A 25,268-nucleotide genomic window follows, 5' to 3' on the forward strand; every position below is an offset into this window, starting at 1 on the left:
CCTTTGCTGTCCCTCCACACAACCATGCGGTTTTCCAGCAACTGGTGCTTAGGAGTGCTGCTGCGTCCCTATAGTTATTTAATTCCTTACGTACACGCTCATTTTATACCGCCCTCCAGAAACAGATCTCAGGGCCGTTCACAACATAAGACACCATAAATATCCTTTATGATGGCGGGTAAGGAGCTACGGATAGCCCCTTCCTCCACGACTTGGTCGTGGTCTTTGACAGCCCTCTCCTCCATGAATCTGCCTCATCCTCTTTGAAAGCCTTCCAGGTTGGTGGCCGCCTCTGCCTCCCTTTGCAACCAAAAGCTTTCTTAATTTGGTACCTTTTTCTGTCACACTGCGTGACATCTTAGTGCCCTCCCGATTATTCCTTTTTGCATTCTCTGCAGACGGCGATCCCTTCAACGAAGTCGTCTTCTCCACCTCTGGTGCAGGTAGTGGTGAGCAAGATGGACCAAGTTCCTAATTAAATTCATGGTTTAGTTGGAGGGCACCCGGTATTTGCATGAGCATGAGGAGCAAGACATGCTCAATACAATAATGCAACATGTGAAAATATTTAAATACTCCAGGATGTTGAATCGTCCGTCCCCCTAATTGTGCGATGGGCTTAGTTGTCATGCTGCAACAACTAGATCATTGATTTCCTAATAAGAGTTTCCTTAGTGTTTAGCATATTATGTGAGCGTGTTTTTGCTTTCTCTAGTTTAATTGTAGAGGTTGATTAAAATCAGAAAAAAATATGTGCCTGGACCTAATTTCCAGAGAAAACATAGTTATTTTGTCCATGACATTGAGGAAAATTTACTGGTGGCAGTGCAGTCCTCTTCAGAAACACTGATCTAAATGGTGCATACTCTCAGGCAAGTGTGTATGTTATTGCAGCTAGAAAGTGCAACTCTAAATAAATTTATTTAGCACCTTTATACCCCATCCCTTAGCCAAAAATGCTCTCAGAGCAGCTTACCAAAGCCTATGAGTAAACTAGCCCTATCCTCAGGCGGCTTACACTCCAAAAAACAAAATGCGGGTGGAAATGTAAGGAAGGAGAGAAAAGCAAGTGGAGGCACAAATTCTTATTAAAATTGCAAGTAGACATGCATAGCACTGCCCTGTGTTGAGCAACCTTGCAATATATATATATAGATACTGTATCTGGCAGGATCTTACAACGGTGTTCAAGGAGACTGCTACTGACCTCAGCTTTTTAAAAGGAGCTATTGTGTGAACTATATACATTGCAAATGTTGCATCTTAATTTGCAAACAGTGGGATTTTTGTGAAAGATAAAATCCGCACTCCCGCGGCTGCCTTTTCCCCCCTTCCTGCTTTGCAGGCAACCAGAAATGCAACTCCAGTCAGCTGGTTGCTGCGTTGCCCTTCTTTAAGGCCGCCCTGCTGACGTCGCGCAGCTGCTGCAGGATTCCGAATGGGAGAGGCATTATGGACGTGCAAGTAGCTCCGCTGAGATCCTGGGACGACTTCGTTCCGGGCCACGACCGCTTCGCCGTGCCGGATTTCAAAGACATTTCCAAATGGAACAACAGGGTGGTCAGCAATTTGCTCTATTACCAGACCAACTACCTGGTGGTGGCGGCTACCGTGATCTCCATAGTGGGGTAAGCGCGGGCGCGTTCCGCAGCAAAGATGGAGCGGGGGCGCACACCTTTCCTTTCCTGACGCTGGCAACTCTAGCAGAGCAATGGAGCATTTTAGCTTCCGTTCTCCCTTTCTCTTCTGAGGGTAGCAAGCTGTGCTGGGCCTCCTTGTTCGCTTTCCATCGCATTCGTATTTGTGGAGAAGCTTCTAAATAACATACGTTACCGGATGCGCACTGCTTCGCTCTCTGGTTTTAAGATGGAGGTAGCTTAGCTGTGAGCAAGACGATAGCAAATCCGCTGTATGTATCGCAAAGTGTCCTGCATAGAGCAATCCTGCCTGAATTTGCTGTTTTAGCCATACAGGGCAGGTGCTTTCTTCAGTGCCGTTGGCTAACTGTAACTTCCTGAGTTGATTTCCTTTCTCTCCTTCAAAATGTAGCTGTAGGCGTCTTCCTTGTTGAATGTACGTTTTCAAAAGTGAAACCTACGCTTCTATTAGATTTGGATCATGAAATCACCAGGGCTAATTCATTAAGACTGTGTTTATGCAGGAAGAAATCTAGGTGTTTCTGTGCCACCACCCCCTGCCGTGCCTTGAATACAATTGTAACATTGTTATATTCTGGAAGTCAGTGCTGTGTGTATATGACCCATTGTTTGTGGGAAATTGGTATTTTGCAACTATTCTTGTTAACCCTGTTGAGAAATGCACTTTTATTTTTATTTTATTCTTGCTTCTTTGGGGGTGAATTGGGTTAAATGTGAGGTACTTTTCAACCTTGTTCTGGTTCTTTCACTTTTTAAAGAAATAAATGGTCTTTTACATAGTTCCCACCTATCCCCATAGTATAATAAACTTACAGAATAAATCCTCAGATACTCTCCCAGTCCTCATATTCCCTGTGCCTATTATTCATTTTGGCCCAATAAAAAGCTTTCCTTCTTCGAGACAGTTTTTGGAAAACCTTGATAAACCTTGGTGCATGCTCTCTCTCCTATATATATATATATAGAGAGAGAGAGAGAGAGAGAGAGAGAGAGAAAATGTATTTCAGGCCTAAACTGATGGGCGTTGGTATTCAAAACTCTAACTGCAATTTCTTCACATGAGTCATGCTTGCTGGACTGTGCCACATGGCATTTCATCCTTAGAAACTAGTTTGTTCCTGGCTTCTTCAGAGGACTTGAATGGAAAGAGAAGACTTCCTATGCTTCCAAACCATTAATGTGGCCTTGCCATTTGGAATTAGTCATGAGTCAGCCCCTCACTCACGTGACAGGTTCTGAAATTGTTGGTTGAAAATTTGGCAGTCTGGTGACTCATCAGTTTGGCCTCTGCTGCACTCATGAGAGCTAGAAGCTTCTGTTAAATGATTTGTTTGTTAGAAAGCAAAAGCATAGCTAAGAGCGGTTCTTGCTTCCCTTACTCATTGTCCTCAGAGTCTGATTAAGGGGATCAGATTTTCACTGACCAGGGTTTTTTATTCCTGTCATGGTAAAGGTAAAATAAATGAAATCTTCAATCTACAGAAGCTGTAGAATGAGTAAACTGAGATTAAGCTCACTTGCTTTCTCTTAAGTCTATTATCATTAATAGAGCCTAATTTAAACATGTTTAACATTTCCCCTTGCTAGAAAAGCTCTCCTCAGAGTAGTGTTTCCCAACATGTTTTGGACTACAACTGTCATTCACCCCACCAGCAGGGCCCGTAGCTGGGGATGATGGGAGTTGTAGCCCAGGCTGCTTTAGAGCATCACTGAGATTTTACGGCTACAAGTGTGTGCGTTTAAAAAAACCACGAAGGAATTATTTATATGATACTCAGAACACCTCCTTTTTGAAGTAAACCTGTGAATATATGAAAATTCTGAGCAAAACCACACAGGAAATCCTTCTTCAGTCTCCTTTGAATCCTAAAAGATGAAAGAACAAAAAGCAAACTTTCTGCCATTTTGGCTTGGTGTTAGATTTAGGCTGCATTCATCAACTTTTGTTAGTTACACTTGCAAATCCTTTTACAGACTGGGTCTTACTTCATGCTGAAAGTGAGACAAGGCATATAATTGTTCCTTGTGCTTCCATCAGATAGTCAGAAACAAACAGGACTTTCCTTTATTCCCTAGAGGTGGACATTGTGGTTTTTTAGAGAAAGGCCCTATAACAGGTATCCCCAAACTCAGCCCTCCAGATGTTTTTGAGACTACAATTCCCATCATCCCTGACCACTGGTCCTGTTAGCTAGGGATGATGGGAGTTGTAGTCCCAAAAACATCTGGAGGGCCGAGTTTGCCTATGCCTATCCTATAGAATGGAAGGAAGTAATTCTGCTTCGAAGCTAATTGGTGTGGCCAAATGTTTGGAACATGGCACTGACTACTGGGCTTATTTAACTGATTCTGGCCTCTTGATGCAAGTTGAATGGCTCTCATCCATTCCATTTTGATGGCTTTCTGTACATAATGAAAAACATCTTTCCCTCCATGATGAAAATAATTTATACAAATATTTGTATTCTGCTATATATCTCAATATGTTTTACAACAATAAACACATAAAACCATGCAATAAAACTGTAAAAAGTTAAACAGACATCAATTTAACACACACCATTGTGGAAAGATGTACCGTATTTTTCCATGTATAAGACTAGGTTCCCCCCCCCCCCTAAAAATAATGGCAAAAATTAGGGGGTGTCTTATACTCTGGGCCATCTCCCCCATTTTCTTAAATCTGAGTCTCCCAAAATAGGGGACATCTTATACATGGGGATGTCTTATAGATGGAAAAATACATTATTTTTAATTGCCTGAATAGGCCTGGCGGAATAGAAAAGTTTTCAGCAGGCATTTAAAAGTTGGCACAGAAGGCATCTGCTGACTCTCTGCTCACTGGGCATGGAAGGTGTTAGGCTGGTATCTGATTCCCCATTATTGGCAGGTGGAACTGCTACATTCATTCTTCTATATCACAATGGAATTGGCCAATCTAGGCAACCTCACACCTCGACTAATTACCTGTGGTAATTGGGAATAGGTGGAGAGAGGCCAGGTCCAGTGTGTCTGCTAGTGGAAAACAAGAAAAGAAAAAAGATTTCCCCTTCAAAATATTTTTGATGTATGTAAGTCTTACCCAAAACATACTTGCTTGGAAGATTGTTCCATTCAGATTTACTTAAAAGCTTTAAAAAAACCCTAGCTGCAAGCTGCGTTAAGTCACTTCTTAATAATCCGAACCTTAATAATAACTTAATAATAACTCCTTAATAATGAACCTTAATAATGCAAGGTTCATAGAGTAATACATAGCATTGTTTATTTTACAATTGCTGAGCTTGCATCTTGGTTTATATGGTTGCATGTTTTAAGGCTTTTCCATAGTTGAATTTTTCTGGCTCCTCCTTTTCCTGTTTGTTGCTAGCTGTATGCACTGCAAGATCTTTCAGGGAGTGAGGAAGAGCCACCTGTGGTGTTGGCAACTAATTTTCTTTTTATATAGCATAGAGAAAGTACTGTGCCTTAACTAACTCCATTAGCCTCCATTGTTTCTTCTTGAACACATGTCATCTCCAACTCAGTATTCTCTTCCAACTCTCCTTCCCATCAATACTCTTTTATCAGTTTACTGTGTTATCATCTGCCCTGTTGAACAGGCATGTAGCCTTGGCTTTGTTTTGTTCCCTTCTTTGTCCACTGTGTTCAGTCTGTTGCCAAGTTGTGTTCTTTTCTCAGCCTTCTGTAGCCAAAATAAATCTCCTCTTGTTCTGATCACATGATGTCTCTTCTTATCTGCACATTGATTTTATCTCTGCTCCTGGATCCGTTGCAGGCTTCTTCCTGCCTCTTCAAAACCCTTACCGTCTTTTCTCCCCTCTTACGTTCTTCCTTTGACCTTTGCACCACCACTTCCATCCAGCTGAGGGTCTGCTGCTCCCTCAAATTACTCTACTCTTGCTGCACCTTATGCTTGGAACTGCCTCCCCAAACACCTGTGTGATGCTACTTACATCTCTTCCTTCAGATCTCTCTTCAAAACTCACTTTTTCCATGAAGTCTTAAGCCTGGTGAACATTTAACTCTGGCCAGCCAATGAGGAACATTTACAGTTCAGCTAATTAAGTTATGAGGTTTATCAGATATTTCTGTCCTCAACGTCACAATTTAGTAAGCCTGGAGTGTACTTAAAATTGGTATTTTAAGTGTATCTGAAGAAGTGTGCATGCACACGAAAGCTCATACCAAGAACTAACTTAGTTGGTCTTTAAGGTGCTACTGGAAGGAATTTTTTTATTTTAAAATTGGTACTTAAAGCTAAGCATTGTCTGTTATAGTATGCAGCTAAAAGAAGGGCAGTGAAGAATAAAACTCCAATTGGATGCTGTGGCAAGTCTTGTTTTTGCTTCTGGAGTTTTTTCTATAGCTTAAATAGCCATGTTTCAAGCACTGCCTCCCTTACAGATCCTGTCTTGCTTATATTACATTCATAGCTTTGCAGTGGCCTTTATTATCAGGTTTGTTTTAAATGATCACATTCAGTTGAGCCTCCACCAACAATGGCCATATGCAAAAAGCACATATTTAGCCTGACACAAGCAGGTGGCTGTATTAGATTTTGTATGCCATATCTTTAGTCTACTGTTCTTGGTTTCTCTTTCCCCCTTCTGTCCCCTACACCACCACCCCAGGTCACCAATGTCTGCTTCAATTTCATCACTGAACTTTTAAATGGCACTCTCTACAGCCAGCCATTGGTAATGCGCTATGTGTCTTTGTGCCCTTCCAACTGAGTAGGAGTATTTTTTTATCTCTCTGCAAAAAGGCAATTCTTTCTAGACTTAACATAGCCTTTCCTATAGTACTGCTGTAGAAACAAAACTTAAAAAACAACAACATAGTGATATGGAAGATCTGTTAATTTTATCTCTTTCAGTCAAGGTCTCTTCCTAATTCAGGAGGAACATGCCTTACTTTCTGGTCCCAGAACATGGAAGCCTGTGCTCCTATCACTTCCCTGAGTGAACCTTCCCAGCTTCTTAAAACCAAGTATTTCACTCATTGGTGCCAAGTTGTTGGAGAATACAAGCTTGCTGCAGTGTGCTAACACACTGGAAGCAAGGATCTCATAATCAGGCATGCAGTATGCAGTGCTTACCTGGTGGTGGTACATAAGCTGAAACCTTATTACTAAATCTATTCCGTTACAGCTTTGCATTTATTTGGTGGCTTCTTTTATTGTTCTTATCGACATCTCCGACTGCATTGGAAGCTTCCAGCTTCTGGGATTGTCCTTAATCCCAGCACCTGCAGCATTGCTTAGTCTGCCCATTTGAGTTAATGCAATGACTTCCTACTTGCAGTTAATCCAACCAAGACACACTTGAGTATGAAATGAGATTTCCACAGTCAGTCTGTTCCACTTTGCTGCAGATGGTTGGAAAGCAAATCTTCCAGTAGCAAATGGAAGCATGTTCTGTTGGCTTGGCTGTATAGAGGAGTACATTATTTGTTTGCCTGTAGATCACGTCTTTATTTTTCGCCCCACCTGCTTTCTTCTAGGTGCAACATCTTTCCAGCAGGCAAAAGTTGTTTCCTGTATCTCTCAATGAGACCTTAAGGCATCCATTTAGTGGTCTATTTATATAGAGTGCTTTACACTTCCTGGTTATTCCTGCCACCACTACAAAACCTATTCCTTGGCAATAAGAACTAATCACCTTCTCCCCAAGTTTGTTTTTGTACGTTGTCCGAGTAACACCAACCTCAAATAACCACCGCGCTACCATGCTACAAGATGTCTTGCACATATACTGGTGGTGTCTGATACGTTCAATAAATCTCTCTAACGAGGGCTATATTTAGAGTGTATCCTATTGAGGCAAGGAAGGAAGGGCTACCCCTATACTATTCATATAACCAGTTATCAATAATCAATATATTCAATATATATATGCTTACACGAATCAAGGATTACAGTATTTTATAAATCCACTTGAATCAAAAGGGAAGCTGTGCCTTAGCTAAAAATGCAAACTGCTTGGAACAGCAAGTAGGAACCGACCTTTCCCCTAGAAACATCTGTGAACCCCGGACAAGACATGAATCAGAGATTCTGGTACAAATTCCCCATCAGGAACAGGCTAAATTAATCCTCAGAACAGGAAGAGCAAAACCGCAGAATGTCCAAGCTCCCTGTCCTGTCATAATTAGGGGAAAGGTTAGACTGAGCGTCACTGGGAGCATTGGAAAGCGGAACTTGAACCCTGTGCTGGACCAGTGCTATTCCAGTAGCTAGGAGCGTGACAACTGCTTGCTGATTGGCTGATATTTTGCTGACCAAGTTATGAGTCCTTCATGATTGTCTTATGATCTATGATTTGCTGTGATTTGCTCAGGTATAAAGACCCCTGTATTTCTGTCAATCGGGGTCCCAGTTCTTTGGAAGAGATTCCAACTGGGTCCTTATTGCCTGGCAATAAACTTCACCTTCTTATTCTCCATTGCTGCGTCTGGCTGATCCTTATCAGTTGCTTCATTTGGTGCCGCGATCGGATCACACAGGCCAGTGGGGTTTTTTTACCCAAAAAGAGCCGGCCTCCGGTTCTCGAGGGGAGGGCGCCCCGAGGGTTTTGGCTTCGTTCCAGGCGCCAATCGGACATCATTTCCGAAGGAGGAAGGCAATCGCCTTCGGCGCGGACTCCCGGCGAGACGGAGGCAAGGACCGAACCAGGAGAATCTGAAGGGGGGCCAAAAGGAAAGGCGCGCCACGACAGGAACTCACGGTGAGTTGAGATAAAGGGAGTGCTGATCAACACTCAGGGTGACCCACCAGTAACCTCCCGTTAAAGGGAAAGGATCACCAAAAGGGTGAGGGAGGAGAAGCTGGGTCAACCAAGGGAAGGGAAGAGGTTCTGCAGGAAAAGTTGGGGAAAAACAGCTGTGGGGGGGGAGAGAGAGAAAAAAGGGTAAAAACGCTGTATGAAAGAGTGTGCTTTTCTGCCAAGTTGTTTGCCGCAGGCAAGGGGGGAGAAAGGGCTGTGTTGTCTGTGTGAAAGTCCCGGGACGTGAAGTGAATGTGTAAGATCTGAGTTGAAAAAAGGAAGTGTGCTGTGGTTTTCCCTTGCTCTATTTTTGAAACTGCCTAGCTGAAAGTGTTTGTCTGGCGAAGAAGGAAGGTTTTTTTGCAGAACTATGGGGGGGAAATGCTCAAAACCAATTCAAGCCTGTACACCCCTAGACTGCATGTTAGAAAATTTTAAAATGGTTTTTCCAGAAGAGCCAGGGGGGGGTCAGACCAAGTAAGGAAGTTTTAAAGAAATATTGTCAACGGTTGTGGCCCCAGCAGGTCAAATCCTGGCCACAAATTGGCTCCTTCAGCATTGAGAAATGTCAGGCAGTTATGGACTCAATAATGAAAAATCCGGATTTATATAAGGAGCAGTACTATTACATTTCAAGGTGGACTGCCATTTGTTTAAAAAATCCAGAGTGGGTGAGAAGAGGAAGTAACAGCTGCGAGATTTTCGCTGTAAGGCAGGAAGCCAGAAAACCCTTAACAGTTTCTGCAGCTGACAGGAAAATTTATGTTGGTCCTTCAGAGGAGGATGGAATCCCTCCCCCGCCATACAACTATAGCAGCAGTAATCAAGCAATACAGCCGCCTTCAAGGCAAGCATTGCCAGATCAAAATGCAGTGGCAGGACAATCCCAAACCCAACGGACCCCTATGCCCAGCCAATCTCAGTCAGAATTGAATAAAGCCCCGCAAGCCACAAATGGTGCTTCGCAGGCAGCCCCACCTTCTCAAGCATCACTGGATGTGCCTAGCCTTCCAGAATTGCCTTCCCAGCCAAAACAAACAGCAGCTCTAGATCAAAGCACGTTACCCTCCCCTCCCGAGGAAAAATACAACCAGGACATGTCAGCCTTGCAAACACAGACGGAGGGAGCAGGAGGGGAAACCAGCGCATTTCAAATGTCTGGAGCATGGGGGGAACAAATTAATTCACTGAGAACCCCAGAAAGCCATGACAGTTCAAAATTATGGAAATTGATGGATGCAATTACAGATTCTGGACAAAAATTGGTCCTTAAAATGAGAGAAAGTGATTTACCCAGTACATCTCAAAGCCCAGCCTCGCCTAAGCTTGCAAAAGGAGGCTATTACTTACGTAATAACAAAGGGGCACCAGCGCCAATGCTTCCCCTAAGGGCTGTTTTGGGGCCCCAAGAGCCACGGCCAGTGGATGGAAATGGGAGACCAACGGGTCCTTGGCCTTCCAGGGCAGTTACACTTCAATATGTGCCCTTTACAACCACAGATTTATTGAATTGGAAAACACATACAATACCCTTTTCAGAAAAACCTCAGGCCATGCTGGATTTGGTTGCTTCCATTATGGTAACTCATCTGCCTACATGGCAAGATTGCAGGCATCTTTTGATGACTCTTTTCACCTCTGAGGAAAGGAGAAGGATAGATACAACTGCAGACAACAATCTTAAAGCTCAGGTGCCAAACTCAGAAAACAATCCAGATGCTTGGGTCCGTGCCAGATATCCACTCACAGATCCAGGGTGGGACCCAGAAAGGGATAAGGACGCCTTGGACAATTATCGGCAGGAAGTTATAAAGGCTATAAAAGGTGCTGCTAGAAAGCCCACAAACATTTCTAGGGTAGCTGAGGTACTTCAACTCCCAGATGAATCTCCTTCTAATTATTTGGAACGCTTAATGGAGGCTTATAGAATTTACACCCCCTTTGATCCAGAAGCCCCAGAAAGCAAGCAAATGGTGAATGCGGCATTTGTGGCTCAAAGTGCTACGGACATTAAGCGGAAATTGCGAAAGTTAGACGCTTTTGAAACATTGCAGATGGATCAGCTCCTAGCAATCGCTCAAAAGGTTTATTTGAACAGAGAGAATGAGGTTAAGAAGGACAGAGTTCGGGAAATGAAACAAAAGGCAGTGTTTTTGGCTGCAGCCATCAGCCAGGGCTCAGCATTTGATACGGGTGCCCAAGGGAGAGGTTCCAGTAGGGCACGAGGAAGAGGAAGAGGAAGGGGATTGCCATTGGGAAGAAATCAGTGTGCAATTTGCAGAAAGGAAGGTCATTGGAAACAGGAGTGCCCTGAAGCAAGGGACACAGAGGGAGAAGGTGAATACAGGGAACAGAGGGAGCGTGGACGTGGTTGGGGATCGCACAGAGGAAGGATGCAAGCTGGAAGATATGTGAGGAACAGAGGAAGTAGCAGAGACTTTGTTGGATTAGCGCAACTGGAGGAATATGAGAATGAGAATGCATAGGACAGACCGGGCTCAACTCTTTCTTTAGGCTCCCAAGAGCCCATGGTCTCGGTTAAACTGGGGAGCCGCTTAGTAAATTTCATGATAGACACTGGAGCGCAATTTTCGGTGCTCACGAAGCCGTTAAAAGCAAAAAGCAATCAAGCAGTGACAATTGTGGGGGCCACAGGCAACAGGGTCCTCACACCGTTTTTGCAACCTCAAGAATGCCAGATTGGGGGAAAAACCCTTACACATCAATTTCTGTATGTGCCTGAATGCCCAATCCCCTTGCTGGGACGTGACTTTCTGTCAAAGGTTCAAGCACAGATCACCTTCACACCAAAAGGGGCAGAAATGAAATTACCCCAGGCTGCATCAGGGATTGTCACAGTAGAGGTGCCTAGGGAACAGGCATGGAAAATGATGGGGGCTTTATCAAAAACAGACTCCCAAAAGGACATTTCACAGATTCCTAAAAATCTGAGAGCCCCACCTGGAGTATGGGCAGAGGACAACCCACCAGGCATGGCAAAGAATATAGCCCCATTCATAATAAACCTAAAGCCAGGGGCAAAGCCAATAGCAACCAGGCAATACCCTATTCCAAGACAAGCAGCAGAGGGAATGCAGAAGCATATAGACAAGTTTTTGCAATATGGGCTTTTGGTAAAGTGCCAGTCCAGCTGGAATTCTCCACTTTTCCCTGTGCGCAAGCCCAATTCAGATCAATTTCGCCCAGTCCAGGATCTGAAAAGGATTAACAATTTAATTCAAACGGTGCATCCATGTTTGCCCAATCCTTACAATCTCCTAGGATTAATTCCATCGGAGGCAACTGTGTTTACAGTATTGGACTTAAAAGATGCATTTTTCTGTTGTCGGATTGCCTCCCAGAGTCAGCCAATATTTGCATTTCAATGGGAGGATCCTTACAAGGGGACAAAAACCCAATTAACGTGGACAAGATTGCCCCAGGGCTACAAGAATTCGCCAACACTTTTTGGAACAGCCCTTGCCCAGGATTTGTCTAAATTCCCTTCAGTGCCAGGGAAAACAATTCTTCTTCAATTTCTGGATGATTTATTGATTAGTTGTGATACCTATGAGACTTGTAAAAAGGCCACAGAGGATTTGCTTCATCTCCTTTGGGAGGCAGGATACAAGGTGTCTCGGAAAAAGGCACAAATTTGCCAAGAGACAGTGAAATATTTGGGTTTTCACATTTCTCACCAGCAAAGGGCGTTAGGATCCGAAAGGAAGGAAGCCATTTGTGTCATTAAGGAACCCACAAGCCGCAGGCAATTGCGGGGATTTTTGGGGGCTGCAAGCTTTTGCCGAATTTGGATCCCTGATTTTAGCACCCTAGCAAAGCCTCTCTATGAAAGTACAAAAGGCAGAGAAAATGCTCATTTTGAATGGCATGCAGAGCAAAGGAAAGCTTTCAATACGTTAAAGTCTAAACTGATGCAGGCTCCAGCCTTGGCTTTGCCAAACCCAGAAAAAGCCTTTTTTCTTTTTGTTCATGAGAAATCTGGAATTGCAGCAGGGGTCTTGACTCAGGTGTTGGGGAGTTGGAAAAGACCTGTAGCTTATTTGTCAGAACAGCTGGATGCAGTGGCAAAAGGATGGCCACCTTGTATGCGATCAGTAGCTGCAACAGCAGTATTGGTCAAAAAGGCATTTAAATTCACCTTTGGACAGGAGATTTATGTGAATGTGCCTCATGCTGTGTTGACATTAATGGAATACAAAGGAAGTTATTGGCTTTCCAACGAACGCATGGCAAATTACCAAGGGCTTTTGTGTGGTAACCCACAAGTACATTTGCAAGTTGTAAACACCTTGAACCCCGCTTCCTTGTTACCCCTTCCTGAGTCAGTGGATCATGAACCTCATGATTGCATTCAAGTAATGGACTCAATTTACTCTAGCCGTCCAGATTTGCAGGATGAACCGTTAAAAAACCCAGATATAGAATATTTTACGGACGGGAGCAGCTTTGTGAAGGAGGGGCAAAGGAGGGCTGGATATTCTGTGGTCACACTGACTGATGTCATTGAAGCACAGCCGCTACCAATTTCGTCCTCAGCGCAGAAAGCAGAACTTGTGGCTTTAACCAGAGCCCTTCAGCTAGCGGCTGGCTGCAGTGTAAATATCTACACAGACTCAAAGTTTGCTTTTTTAACTCTACATGCCCACGGAGCTTTGTGGAAAGAGAGGGGGCTCATAGGGGCAGAAGGGAAAGCACTGAAATATGGCCCAGAATTGGAAACGCTTTTGGAAGCTGTGTGGGCTCCGAGGAAGGTTGCAGTCATACATTGCCGAGGCCACAGCAAGGGAACCACAAAAGCAGCAAAGGGAAATCAATTGGCGGATCTGGCTGCAAAACGGGCAGCTTTACTGCCACCGCCACCTGCCTCTATAACAGCATCTCTTCTTCCTACAGCAGTTGATTTAGAGCAAATAAAGCCCATCTACACGGAGGCAGAACAGGAATGGGCACAGCAGGAAGGGGGATACAGAATGCCACCACAGGATGGATGGTTTATCCTCCCAGACCAACGAGTATTTGTTCCAGAAACCTTAGGCAGGAACATAGTGAAACAATATCATGAGTCCACTCACTATGGGGCCACAGCATTGCGGGAAAGCCTAAATAGGCAATTCTACATAACAAGGATTTCCCAGCTGGCAGAAGCAGTATCACGTGCATGCCTTCTGTGCGCAAAAAACAACCCCAAGCAAGGCCCAGTTCCTCCACCAGGAATACAGCAAACAGGCTTAATGCCAATGGAAAATTTAATAGTGGATTTTACAGAAATGCCAAAGGCAAAGGGGTACAAGGCTCTCTTGGTCTTCACGTGTTCTCTTACAGGTTGGCCTGAAGTATATCCTACTAGAACAGAAAAAGCACAGGAGGTTATAAAACGCCTCTTAACGGAAATCATTCCAAGGTTTGGTCTACCAAGGTGTATAGGCAGTGACAATGGTCCAGCTTTCATCGCATCAATAGTGGATGGTGTATGCAAAGCCTTGCAAATACAATGGAAACTACATGCGGCCTATAGACCTCAAAGCTCAGGGAAAACAGAAAGGATGAATCGGACTCTTAAAGCGCAGTTAGCAAAATTGTGCCAGGAAACTCATTGTAAATGGGTAGACATGTTGCCTATTGCTTTGTTTAGAATCAGATGTTCACCAACAAAGAGACTGAAGCTTTCTCCGTTTGAACTTTTGTATGGGAGACCACCTCCAATAGCAAGGGGGAAAACAGCAGACTTGACTCAAGTGGGGGGGCAAATAACTGCAGATCAAATCCAGGCTCTTTCTCGTATTTTTCTTGATTTAAACAGGTGGTGTCTCCAACGCATTCCCATCTGCCTATCCGAACCAGTACATCCCTTTCGGCCAGGAGACCGAGTTTGGGTTCGAGATTGGAAAGACGAACCGCTGACGGCTCGGTGGAAAGGTCCCTACACGGTTCTGCTGGCCACACCAACTGCGGTGAAAGTTGCGGAAGTAACCCCGTGGATTCATCATTCTCGTCTGAAGCGGTCTGAGGGTCATTGGAACTGTGAGCTGAACCCATCTAACCCTCTGAAGTTGAAGCTCACCAGGAACCCCTGCACCTAGCCCCACCGGAGGCGGGCAGGAGCACGGGTAACGGGACTACAGGTCTGCTCTCACTGCACCCCGGAAGCCAGTGAGTCTACGCACACCGGAAGATTGAGGAGCTGCGCCGGCGTATGGGAGGACCCCTACCAGTTAAAATTTCAGTCAATCCCAGATTCCAGCCAGACTTTGCTCATAAACCCTTAGTTAAAATAACAATAACAAGGGTGAACAAAAGGGGGGTCCTTATTGACAAGTGGGTGGATTGGGTAACTGCATACGGTTGTTACATTCCTTTCTTTCTTTGGGAATTCTACATACCAGATTGGGCACAAGCAGGTCCACAACAATAGTTCACATACAAGGGAAAGTACATGCCAGGGGAACCTAGGAGGGCCATACGTTGCTTTTCCTACCCACCTCCCCAAGGAGCATTTCCCGGTGCTATACTGGTCACTGTAGTTGTTTTTTCTCCACCACCCATAGGTCCCTTCAAGGTAGCAGTTGCAGAGTGTATACGGTGTGAGTTGACCTCACCAGTTCGACCAGAACCTGGGGACCACCAATAAGTCCACTAGGTGCGGCCGAGCGGGGGGCTACATCTCACTGAAGGGTATGTTCTGGTACCTGCTACCTTATATAATTGTTGCAATTTCACTCCTTCTGGTCCTAATCATTGTATATTGTGTATATAAGAAGGATCACCGTATAAACATCAACCTAGAGCCAGAACTAATAAGATTCAACCTTGAAGGTATACGTGGGGAAGATGAAAATGAAAATGAAGCTCCTGTTGAGTTTGATGTGCTTGTGGCTCCAGAGAGGCCCAATGGTAGTAGGTAATGTTTTTATACACCATGCTGAACACATGTTCCAGATATATGGGGAAAATGCTACCCTATATTATGAACACCCAAGGAAGGTAGCAGACATGTCCCTTATACCAGGATTAATCAAGGATCCTGATGTCGTGTTGGCAGGCCTACTTTACAATCAGAGTGGTCTCTTTGCAGCCCCACCTATTGAAATGAATGACATCCCCTACAGATATCTCAGATATACCAGAACCACAAAAGGTCTATGTTTTTGCTGTCATGCCACCGGAGTATGGAATTCTAAATGGAAGTATTGGCCCCAAGTTAAGTACCACATGGACAAAGGATGGCTGGGAAATTATACCCAATGCTCAGATAAATTTTGGCTTTGGGGATCCCACAATGCCTCCTACCAGGGCAATACTACCTCTTCAGATCTATACCCATACTTTCCTCAATACTCGGTTAATTTCACCGGACAAGGGTCCATTTGTTCTGGTTGGATGATTAAAGATCCTAACCTCTGGTTTTTATATGATGGATTGGCAACAAATTTCCACCCAGGAAAATACCAGTGTGTTGGCGTAGGGGCATTTACCTTTCCGGTTGCAGTGGAGATCAATCACAAGGTACCTCACCTTGCAAGCAGACGGAAAAGGGCGGCCCTGGGCAACCACTGTGAAGATGAAATTTATCTGACAAATTCTGTAGGGAGCGTTGGGGGTGGATTTATAGGATTCCTCTCAATGGGGATTTACCCAGGAATAGTTGCTGAGCAAAATAGAAAGGCACTGTTTGCTCTTACATGCAGGCTGGAGAAAACTATCAATGCCACCACCCATGTCTTGCGCTCCTTACAGTCAGAGGTTGAGGATTTGAACCAGCTGACAATGACCCATAGAATGGTTTTGGACTACCTCCTTGCACGAGCAGGCGGGTTTTGTAAAATTGTCCCAAAAGGTCGGTGCCAGGTTAAATTCCACGACCTCAACAAAACAATTGAGGACCAATTGCAAAAACTGCAGTCTCTGGTAGCTGACAACACACCCACCCAGAATCCCTGGGAAAAGGTATGGTCGTGGATACCAGGAGAGGGGTGGGTGCATGGCATTCTGACTGTCCTAGCCATAGGAGGAATGGTTTTTCTGTTGTTTCTTTCTGTAATTCCTTGTTGTTTGTCTTTGCTTAGGGGAATGATAGCCCGCAATGTTAAGCATCTCACTGACCCTCACATTATGGCAATATACAGAGCTTTGCCCCCAGTGCCTGATGAGCCAGAGGAAGACGATGGTTACGAGCGAATGCATAGGGAACGCGTCCCAATGCCTGGGGAACAGGTCCCAGTGCAGGAACAAGTCCCAGTGCAGGAACAAGCCCCATTGCAGGAAGCAACGGTTTACTCTGATGTCCTGAGTGGTGTTCAAGCTCAGGAGTCAGATGAATCTTCTCTCTGAGCTTGAAAAGGGGGGAATGAGGCAAGGAAGGAAGGGCTACCCCTATACTATTCATATAACCAGTTATCAATAATCAATATATTCAATATATATATGCTTACACGAATCAAGGATTACAGTATTTTATAAATCCACTTGAATCAAAAGGGAAGCTGTGCCTTAGCTAAAAATGCAAACTGCTTGGAACAGCAAGTAGGAACCGACCTTTCCCCTAGAAACATCTGTGAACCCCGGACAAGACATGAATCAGAGATTCTGGTACAAATTCCCCATCAGGAACAGGCTAAATTAATCCTCAGAACAGGAAGAGCAAAACCGCAGAATGTCCAAGCTCCCTGTCCTGTCATAATTAGGGGAAAGGTTAGACTGAGCGTCACTGGGAGCATTGGAAAGCGGAACTTGAACCCTGTGCTGGACCAGTGCTATTCCAGTAGCTAGGAGCGTGACAACTGCTTGCTGATTGGCTGATATTTTGCTGACCAAGTTATGAGTCCTTCATGATTGTCTTATGATCTATGATTTGCTGTGATTTGCTCAGGTATAAAGACCCCTGTATTTCTGTCAATCGGGGTCCCAGTTCTTTGGAAGAGATTCCAACTGGGTCCTTATTGCCTGGCAATAAACTTCACCTTCTTATTCTCCATTGCTGCGTCTGGCTGATCCTTATCAGTTGCTTCACTATAACTAACCTAGCTCCTGATACCACCTGTGGCATTTAATGACTCCCACTTGGAGGACTTCAGAGCACACTTCAGACATGATGGATTACTTGTCTTATCACCTTAGCTAAGATGGTATCAGCATTGACCGCCTGCTGTTAGAGAAGAACTTTCTAGGGTGTTACCTTGTATTCAGAATTATTCCAAACATATTATATGTGCACTTCTCTTAGGCAGCGGCTGGCTGTTATTCTTGCCAAATGAAGACCACATAATTGTTGATTCAATAGAAATAAATTTGGAGGCAGCAGTTAGGACAGATTCTGAAGTAACATACAATGTTGGCAGGAGGAAGCTTTTGAAGGGACTCTGTACACTCATGCATGTTGTGTTTGAAATGCTTGGCCAGAGAATTTGCCTTGGGACAATTGCATAAGCAGGATGCAGCAGCAGCTAAGGGAAAATGCACAAAGTTCTCAGTCTTTTTAATCTCAGACTATCCTCTGAAATGAGATTGCAGATGGTAACCTAGATACATCTCTGTTCAGCAGGCTCAACCATAGTGGAAGAGAGAAAGTGATAGTTCCTGCTTTCTGCTTTGGGTCTTGGGGGAGCAGTGTGTTGGAGGTCTTAGGGCTTAGCTTGTCTCTTTTAAAGCTTGTAAAGATGGGGAAATTAGCTGGACTATGCTTTGAGTCTGGGATGTAGGCAGGCATAAATGTTGTTGGGGCTCAACAGTTTCATAAGGGCAGTATCTGTTTTCAGCCTGTGTCTACAGGTGGCTTTCCTTGCTGCCTACTCATTGCAAATACGTAGGGCAGGAGTAGCCGATATGGTGCCACCAGCTGCTGCTGGTCTGCAACTTCCATGACCCCATCACTATCCTTGCTGGATGGGGCTGATGGGAGCTGTAGTTCAACACAATCTGGAGGGACTGCGTTGGTTACCCTTCATGTAGACAGTGAATGTTGGTGTTATGATTTAATGACTGATGTGCCATCTTGTTCTCATCACTATCGCAAACATCTTACCCCTTTTAACTGTGTTCTACTGCCAGTTGCCCACTTGGTGCTTTGCAATTTGATGCAGATACAGAAGCAAAGAAGCTATTGCACTAGGCAACTTCTGAACCACTGCTTTTGACAGTTTTAAACAAGCTTCCTCACAATTACAGATTAAAGGCCTAAAAATATGTCTTGATAAAGATTCTAGCAGGCACAGAGACTAACACTTCCAGTTATCAGTTGTTCTCGCCTTGTCTACTTTTTGACCTGTTAACCTCTCACTTCTAGGAGACAGTATTCATGGCCATTAACAACAAATTGTGTTGGGTTGAATCCAGACTCATTCATGCTTGAGTAAAACCCATGAAATCAACAAGACATAACTTAGGTCCCATTGATTTCCCTGGTTCTACTCTGTGCATGACTGAATCTGGATCTAACCTAAAGCCTGTAGCCAAAAAAAGTGAAGCTCAGTTAACGATGCTTAATTTTGATCCAAATGGCACATTGAGTTCTGCAGCAGACTCTAACATTTATAGTTGCAGAACCAGCTAGGTAACAAAGATATAACAAATCCAGTGTATTATCTTGCACGCTTTCCTTTTTAGGAAATCCGCTTTAACTTTCCTTGTGTTTAATTTCACCTGTATTTGGGTTTTCAACAGCTTTCAGCCAATTCAATTTACTTTGAAAACTGGAACTTTTGAGTATTGGTTCATTGCAAAGAGATTTTTAGCTGCATAGAATAAAATTGCTTTGAGTGTTTTCTGCCACATATACTAGTAAGGGTGCCAGAGAAGGCAGCCAGTTGATTGATGTTAAACACTTCCCCCAAACGATTTTGAATTAGTCTGAAAGATGATGGCTTGCCTGCCTGTGTAGTGCAGCAAGGACTTCAAATCACTTGCCTACGACTACAATGGCTCACGTTTTAAGGTGGGAACCTGGTCCACAATCAGTTTAGACTGTACTACACATCTCTTGAGGCCTACTGGAAGCTTGACATGCACATGGGGAGCTGCCTTACACTGAGTCAAATCACTGATCAGCTCTCCAGAGGTTTAGACAGAAATATTTCCCAGTCTTACCTAGAGATTGAACTTGGGACCTCGTGCATGCATAATAGATGTTCCACCACTGAGCTAACTGCTGTAGGAATCAATTCTATTACCAAGTTCAATGTGTATAACTTTTATTTTTATTTCATACTTCTATAAAAATAGGCTACCTCTCAAAACTCTGGTACAAAACCCGATGGCAGTAAGACGCCCAATGTGATGATGTCTGCCTTGAGTTACTGTTCACTTTTTCCAGGCAGAACATTCAGAAAGTTTTGCTCTAAATATAGCTTGTGGCTGACCAGAAGTGACTCAGAGGCTGCAAACAGCAAGCAGACCCGGCCTGTTTTTAGTACGCCATGCGTGAGTTCTTGTGAGCAGCAGGAGCAGGTGGGCAACCCAACCTGAAGCTGTGATGAAAGGAAGATGGGTCTCCTGCTCTTTCACAGCAGTTGTATCATCTCCATTTTATTAAACTGGCAAAGATGGTAAAACTAGCGCACGTTAATTGTGTGTTGATAGACATGAATTAAGCCCTAGATGTACTTCCCAAGGCAGTGCTATGCAACGTATTGAGGAGGTCAGCAAGGACCCATTCACAAATCAGGGGCTTGGGCCAGGACTGGGTTCTTCACCCATTTGAGTTTATCCATGGCAGTGCAATGTACAGATGACTGACAGTGAGCCCACAGCTCTGTGTGCCTTAGTTTTGCCTTTGTGATGGGTGTTGTGCTTGTGACAAGCATGTGAGTGAGGAGGGTGGCCCATCCTCTGGTTTTTACCTGTACAGTACTAAACGCAGTGGGCTAAAATCTAGCATGTGTAAAAGTTCTGGGTTATATGTAAAGCAGCGTCTTCTGTGGGTTGTAGGCAAATGTGTTCTGCTCACACAGCAGAACTTCCTTCCCCATACCCCCACCCACCCACATCTGTTCTAGAAAGGGTTGGGGGAAATTCCTTGGATTCAGCCCCAGGTCACAGTTCTGCAGGGTGGTTGTTTGTCCAGTTCAGCTTTTTCAACTGCGATAACTTTGGGTGTCCTCTTCCCCACCCCCACTTTCTTTGCATCCCACTTGATTTTATTTTGTCAGCATCTGCCGAGCTGTTAGTTTGAAATTATTTGAATTGTACCGTTCAGGTCTGTGGGTTCTCTGCACTTCGTCTTGACCCTTGGTGGTTTGTCTGACTTCTTGTGATGGAGTGAGCCAAGGAGGGATGCATGTCATTGAGACCACCCCAACAGACAACTGCACCACCACCCACCTATCTGGGGTTCATGTCTTGTAAGAGAATAAAGCCAGGTTGGGGCTGGCACTGTTGCCATATAATAATAATAATAATAATAATAATAATAATAATAATAATAATAATAATAATAATTGATTTATACCCCGCCCATCTGGCTGGGCTTCCCCCAGCCACTGGGCGGCTTCCCAAAAAAAGTTAGAATACTGTAATACATCAAACAATGTTGTATGCTTCAGTGGGTGGAAAGGTAAAGGTGATGTTGGTTTGTTTTTAAGCTATGTCCTCTGTTACAGAGGACATATCTGAGGGGTGGGTGGGGAATCTGGAACTGGACTTATTTATTTTTACTAGCAAGTCTGTCATGGTGGGGTAGATGAGTGTGGATTCTTGTCTCTTGCAAGAATCTTTTGATGCTGAGCTACATCTTTCTGCTTTGCATGCAGTATTTCGGCCCTGGGTTCTCTTCTCAGATTTCTGCCAGTTAAGGAGGGTTTGTGTCAGAGGCACAGCTTCCTATCGCTCCAGCAGTTTCCCCAAATGCAGCGCTCCCTCCCCCTGCATAGAAGTGAATGGAAACTCCTTATTGGGATGCCATTAAGATGGAGACTATTTCTGCTTCCACCCCTGTTAAGCGCAGCCTTTGAGAAGGAAGTCTCTTGAGATGAGCATCCAGCCATAACTGCTTGGTGTGGTCTTGAAGGCGTGTGATGCAACAACTTCCCAGAAGCTAAGCAGGCAGCCCAAAATCCTCTGTATATCCTCTGGAGTTCCCTGGAGGAAAGGCAGGGTATAAGGATCAATAAAATGCATACTTTTTATATAAAAAAAAGATAGTTCAATCGCTTTCCCTCGTCTGATCTTTTCACAGGTATATTGGTGTTGCAATTCTACTGCAGTACTTTACAAATGAATAATTTAGCCACTGTTAATGGGCCAAACTCCCCCCCCCCCAATTCCTTTTAGACTTGACTCCAGAAACATAGGGTGGTTTGTAGATACAGGAAGATGCATGCAAAATGTCTTTATGTTGATATAAAATGCTTGAGTAACATTTGGAAGACTTTGAGGGCGTTTGTACCTTTTTGTCTCTGCAGATTTCTGAATCCACTGAGCATGATCCTCGGTGCTGCTGTGGTGGTCCTGGTGTTCACAGCATTTGTGTGGGCATCGCACAACAAAGACTTCATTCGCAGGTTTAAGAGGCACTATCCAGCTGCCTTCGTGGTCGCTATCATCTTGTTGAGCTACTTCCTGATCTCCTTTTTCGGGGGCGTCATGGTGTTCATGTTCGGAATTACGTTTCCTCTGTTCTGTGAGTGCAAGTCCTCTTATTTTTGAAGCAGCTTTTCCTTTTGCTGTTTTGTTTTGTTTTGTTCTGGACATTAAATGCCAACCTTGGTAGGAATTTTTTTCTCATTAACAATCATGATCAGAAGCCAATACATATGTTTTATTTGTAGAAATATTTCTGTATAGCTTACTGCCTCAGTTTCAAAGCAACATACAACCGTTTAAGCAACTTCAATATTAAAATTGCCATACAGCATAAAAATACAGCTGGTAGCCCCAGGCAGTATTATCATTAGTAGTAGTAGTAGTAGTAGATGAAGAAGATGGTGATGATAATAATAATGATGATGGCGCTGATGATAAAACCTGCTGGAATGAAGCACCAGCCCAAAAATACATTAAATGTATTTTTAATGGGCACTGGAACATCATTAATACCAATGTTTTCCTAAGCTCAGAGGGGAGGTGGTTCCATAATGAAGGTGCCACCACCAAGAAGACCCTCCCTCTGGTTGCTGCCAACCAAGACAGCCTTTCTCAGCTGATCATAAAGATCACACAGGGCAGTAATATAATAAGTGACATTGGTTTTTATTTGCCATTGTACTATGATCAGAAGCCTTCCAAAGAGTCATTATAGCTGGGCACTATCGGCAGTCAGAATGCGCTCTTGGAGCTGATGGTGAGAGAACATGCATCTAATGTAGGTATGAAGTGGACAATATCTGTTGGGTATTAATGTGCTTTTTTGCTCCCCGCCCCTCCAGTGATGTTTGTCCATGCTTCCTTGAGGCTTCGGAACATCAAGAACAAAATGGAGAACAAGATGGAAAGCATAGGCTTGAAGAAGACTCCCATGGGCATTGTGCTAGACCTTCTTGAACAGCAAGAAGAAGGCATCACCAAACTGGCTGACTACCTGGCTAAAGCGAAGGAGTAAAAGAAAACATGCATGAGGTTTATGGCTCTTTGGGCACTTGGTTGGGCTTGACCAGCATCGCTTTTCAGTCTGGGTGTGTGACAATACGCAGACTGCGAAGATGAAGTGTGGCAAAATAAACAACCCCAAGTTATTCAAGGACACCCTGACCAGGATGGGGAGGTGATAGTATCCCTTCTGTGACATGCTAAGAAATCTGACACACAAATCCAATTGGTGGGTCATAGCACTATTTTGTGGGGGGAGGGGGGAGGGGGGCGTGGGAATTGAAGGAATGCCTCCTCTAAAACTATTTATGTTAGTGTTTTTCAAAGTATTCAAAGTGCACTAAATGCAAGCAGCCCCTTTCACTCACCTGTCTGTCCAAGAAGATAAATCCAAAGTTAGTATGAATGAGGTCTTAAAAGTCCATTTTACAGTGTTTTGCAGTGCATCTTAATGTGCCTCTTGAGTGGTCTCTGTTTCCAAATGGAGAAGTGGAGAACTCAAATGTAGTCACATAACATGCACAGCTTGTTAGGACAAATCCTTATCTTTCTCCATTTACAAATGGAGACCTTCATTCTGCATGAGAATTGCAAGTCTGCATAGATAACATCTAGCAAACAAACATTCCTTCAGTGAACCTATGCAGAATTAAAATATTTGGGGGGCAGGGAGTTGCATAAGAATACGAACATGATTTTCTGTGCATGCCACATCCAACATGCTATTATATAATAGAATTATGTAGTTATTTAACTCGGCCAGGCTTGATCTGCTATTAAATAGAAGTATGAGTCCTTTTAGTCAACACTTATAGATATATTTTATAGAACAGATGAACTGGAAAATGGACTCTTAATTTTTGCTGATAATGTATTGTACTGGAACGAAGGGTGGGACTGTCCTGGTTTTATTTCCTATAAGGGGGAAAAACCAGTTCATCCAACCTTTTACAACATATTTAAAGCACCTTGAATTTTTGCTTGAAAGATGGTTGAAAACTATTCTAGTCCAACATATCACACACCTGCATTTTCTTTCTCCTGTGTATTTATGTGCTGTGATCAGACTTGTTTATTTATGCAACAGATGTCCACAGAATAATATCTCTCTCTCATGTGATTCTTAGGATTGGTGTTAGCATTGTAGTCCTCTGCCCACTCTTCCTTTTTAAAATTGAGAGATGTAATGCCTCATTCCATACCTTAATTGTAAAATGATTAGTATTTTGTTGGAAATATGGCTCTATCTATGTATTCTAGGATTTAAGAGAAGTAAACTGGTTTTGAACTGTATGTTGTCTCATTTTAACTGTGCTGAGTGATTCTTTTCAGTGTTTGATTTAGCCAATGGCTCCATCGTTGCCATTTTGATTCAAAAATAGAAGAAATAGTACACAGATTCTAATATAATTTTACTGATGCTTTCTCAGTGCAAATTATTTTAAAGGATGTGATCACAAATGCAAAGCAGACACATTCTTGATTCTGTTTTTGACCTGGGCAAGTGTGATGTGTCTGAAATATGTGGTTGAGAGACAAAACTCCCTCTTTTGAATTGGGTCTATTGCCATTTCATGACCAGCGATGCAACATTTTCTGTGGATCTTGCTGTTGGGTTGCTGTTCCCTGTGAACACTGCTGAGATGTGCCTGGCCATGGAATTGTTAACATGCACAGAGTTCCGAAGAAGAATGTCTACTCAAAGAAACAGTGTTTGGATGTGCTTTAATGCATGCACAATTGATCTCTGGTAACAGAGGCAGGAATTTATAGGCTAGGCATTGCAAATCCCTTTGTAAATTAATGTACTTTGTAGACTTTTACCATAGTCTTGTCATGGTTGTATAAAAAGATGAGTTTCCTTCTCAAACCCTCTCACTATTTTTCATGTAAAACATTCATTTTTGTTTTGTTTTTAATTGAGAGTCTTTAATTCCTTTGTGCTTTATCAATAGAAGCGTCTCTTTTCACTAGTGTCGTTGGTGCCTTTTAACCTTGGGGAGATATGATGTATCTCTTGGGGGGTGCAACTGGGGGGCCATAGGATGCTGTGGACCTACCCCTCTGTAGTTCGAGAGAAAGGACGGTCTGTGGGAAACAGGCCTCCCTGATGTGGTGATGGAGGAATGATCCACTGACTGTGCTCAGAGGACAGTAGAGCCTGAAACAGGGGAGGCCTAGGTGTGGAGGTCTGTTGTTCACATGACATTCGCCCAAAAGAGAGCACAATAAAATAGCCTGGGAACTAAGACATTTTCTCCCCCATTAGGCTTAGAAAGGCTGTAGATCATCTCATGGTGAAATGTAT

The 25,268-nt window shown here is 43.7% G+C and overlaps 2 protein-coding genes across 4 annotated transcripts in view; one reads left to right on the plus strand and one right to left on the minus strand.

Annotated features, from left to right (window-relative positions):
* Window positions 1-6,782, minus strand: part of UBA3 (ubiquitin like modifier activating enzyme 3) — a 23,123-nt gene extending 16,341 nt beyond the window's left edge. The window contains exon 1 of one of the 2 annotated variants that reach the window (XM_081184249.1): window positions 6,760-6,782. The gene's annotated coding sequence lies outside the window, so the exon portion shown is untranslated. Of the gene's footprint in view, window positions 1-332; window positions 356-6,759 lie in introns of those variants that run through there. The other variant, XM_081184248.1, reaches the window with a different exon arrangement.
* Window positions 1-24,253, plus strand: part of ARL6IP5 (ARF like GTPase 6 interacting protein 5) — a 25,214-nt gene extending 961 nt beyond the window's left edge. Inside the window, exons 2-5 of one of the 2 annotated variants that reach the window (XM_081184379.1) lie at window positions 399-443; window positions 1,346-1,628; window positions 21,838-22,055; window positions 22,801-24,253. In XM_081184379.1, coding sequence (XP_081040505.1) covers window positions 1,453-1,628; window positions 21,838-22,055; window positions 22,801-22,973 — 567 coding nt within the window. In that variant the 5' untranslated portion in view covers window positions 399-443; window positions 1,346-1,452 and the 3' untranslated portion in view covers window positions 22,974-24,253. Of the gene's footprint in view, window positions 1-398; window positions 450-1,345; window positions 1,629-21,837; window positions 22,056-22,800 lie in introns of those variants that run through there. The other variant, XM_081184380.1, reaches the window with a different exon arrangement.
* Window positions 24,254-25,268: the final 1,015 nt, after the last annotated feature.

The sequence above is a fragment of the Podarcis bocagei genome (assembly GCF_964188305.1).
Source record: "Podarcis bocagei genome assembly, chromosome: 2".
Taxonomy (NCBI): Eukaryota; Metazoa; Chordata; class Lepidosauria; order Squamata; family Lacertidae; genus Podarcis; species Podarcis bocagei.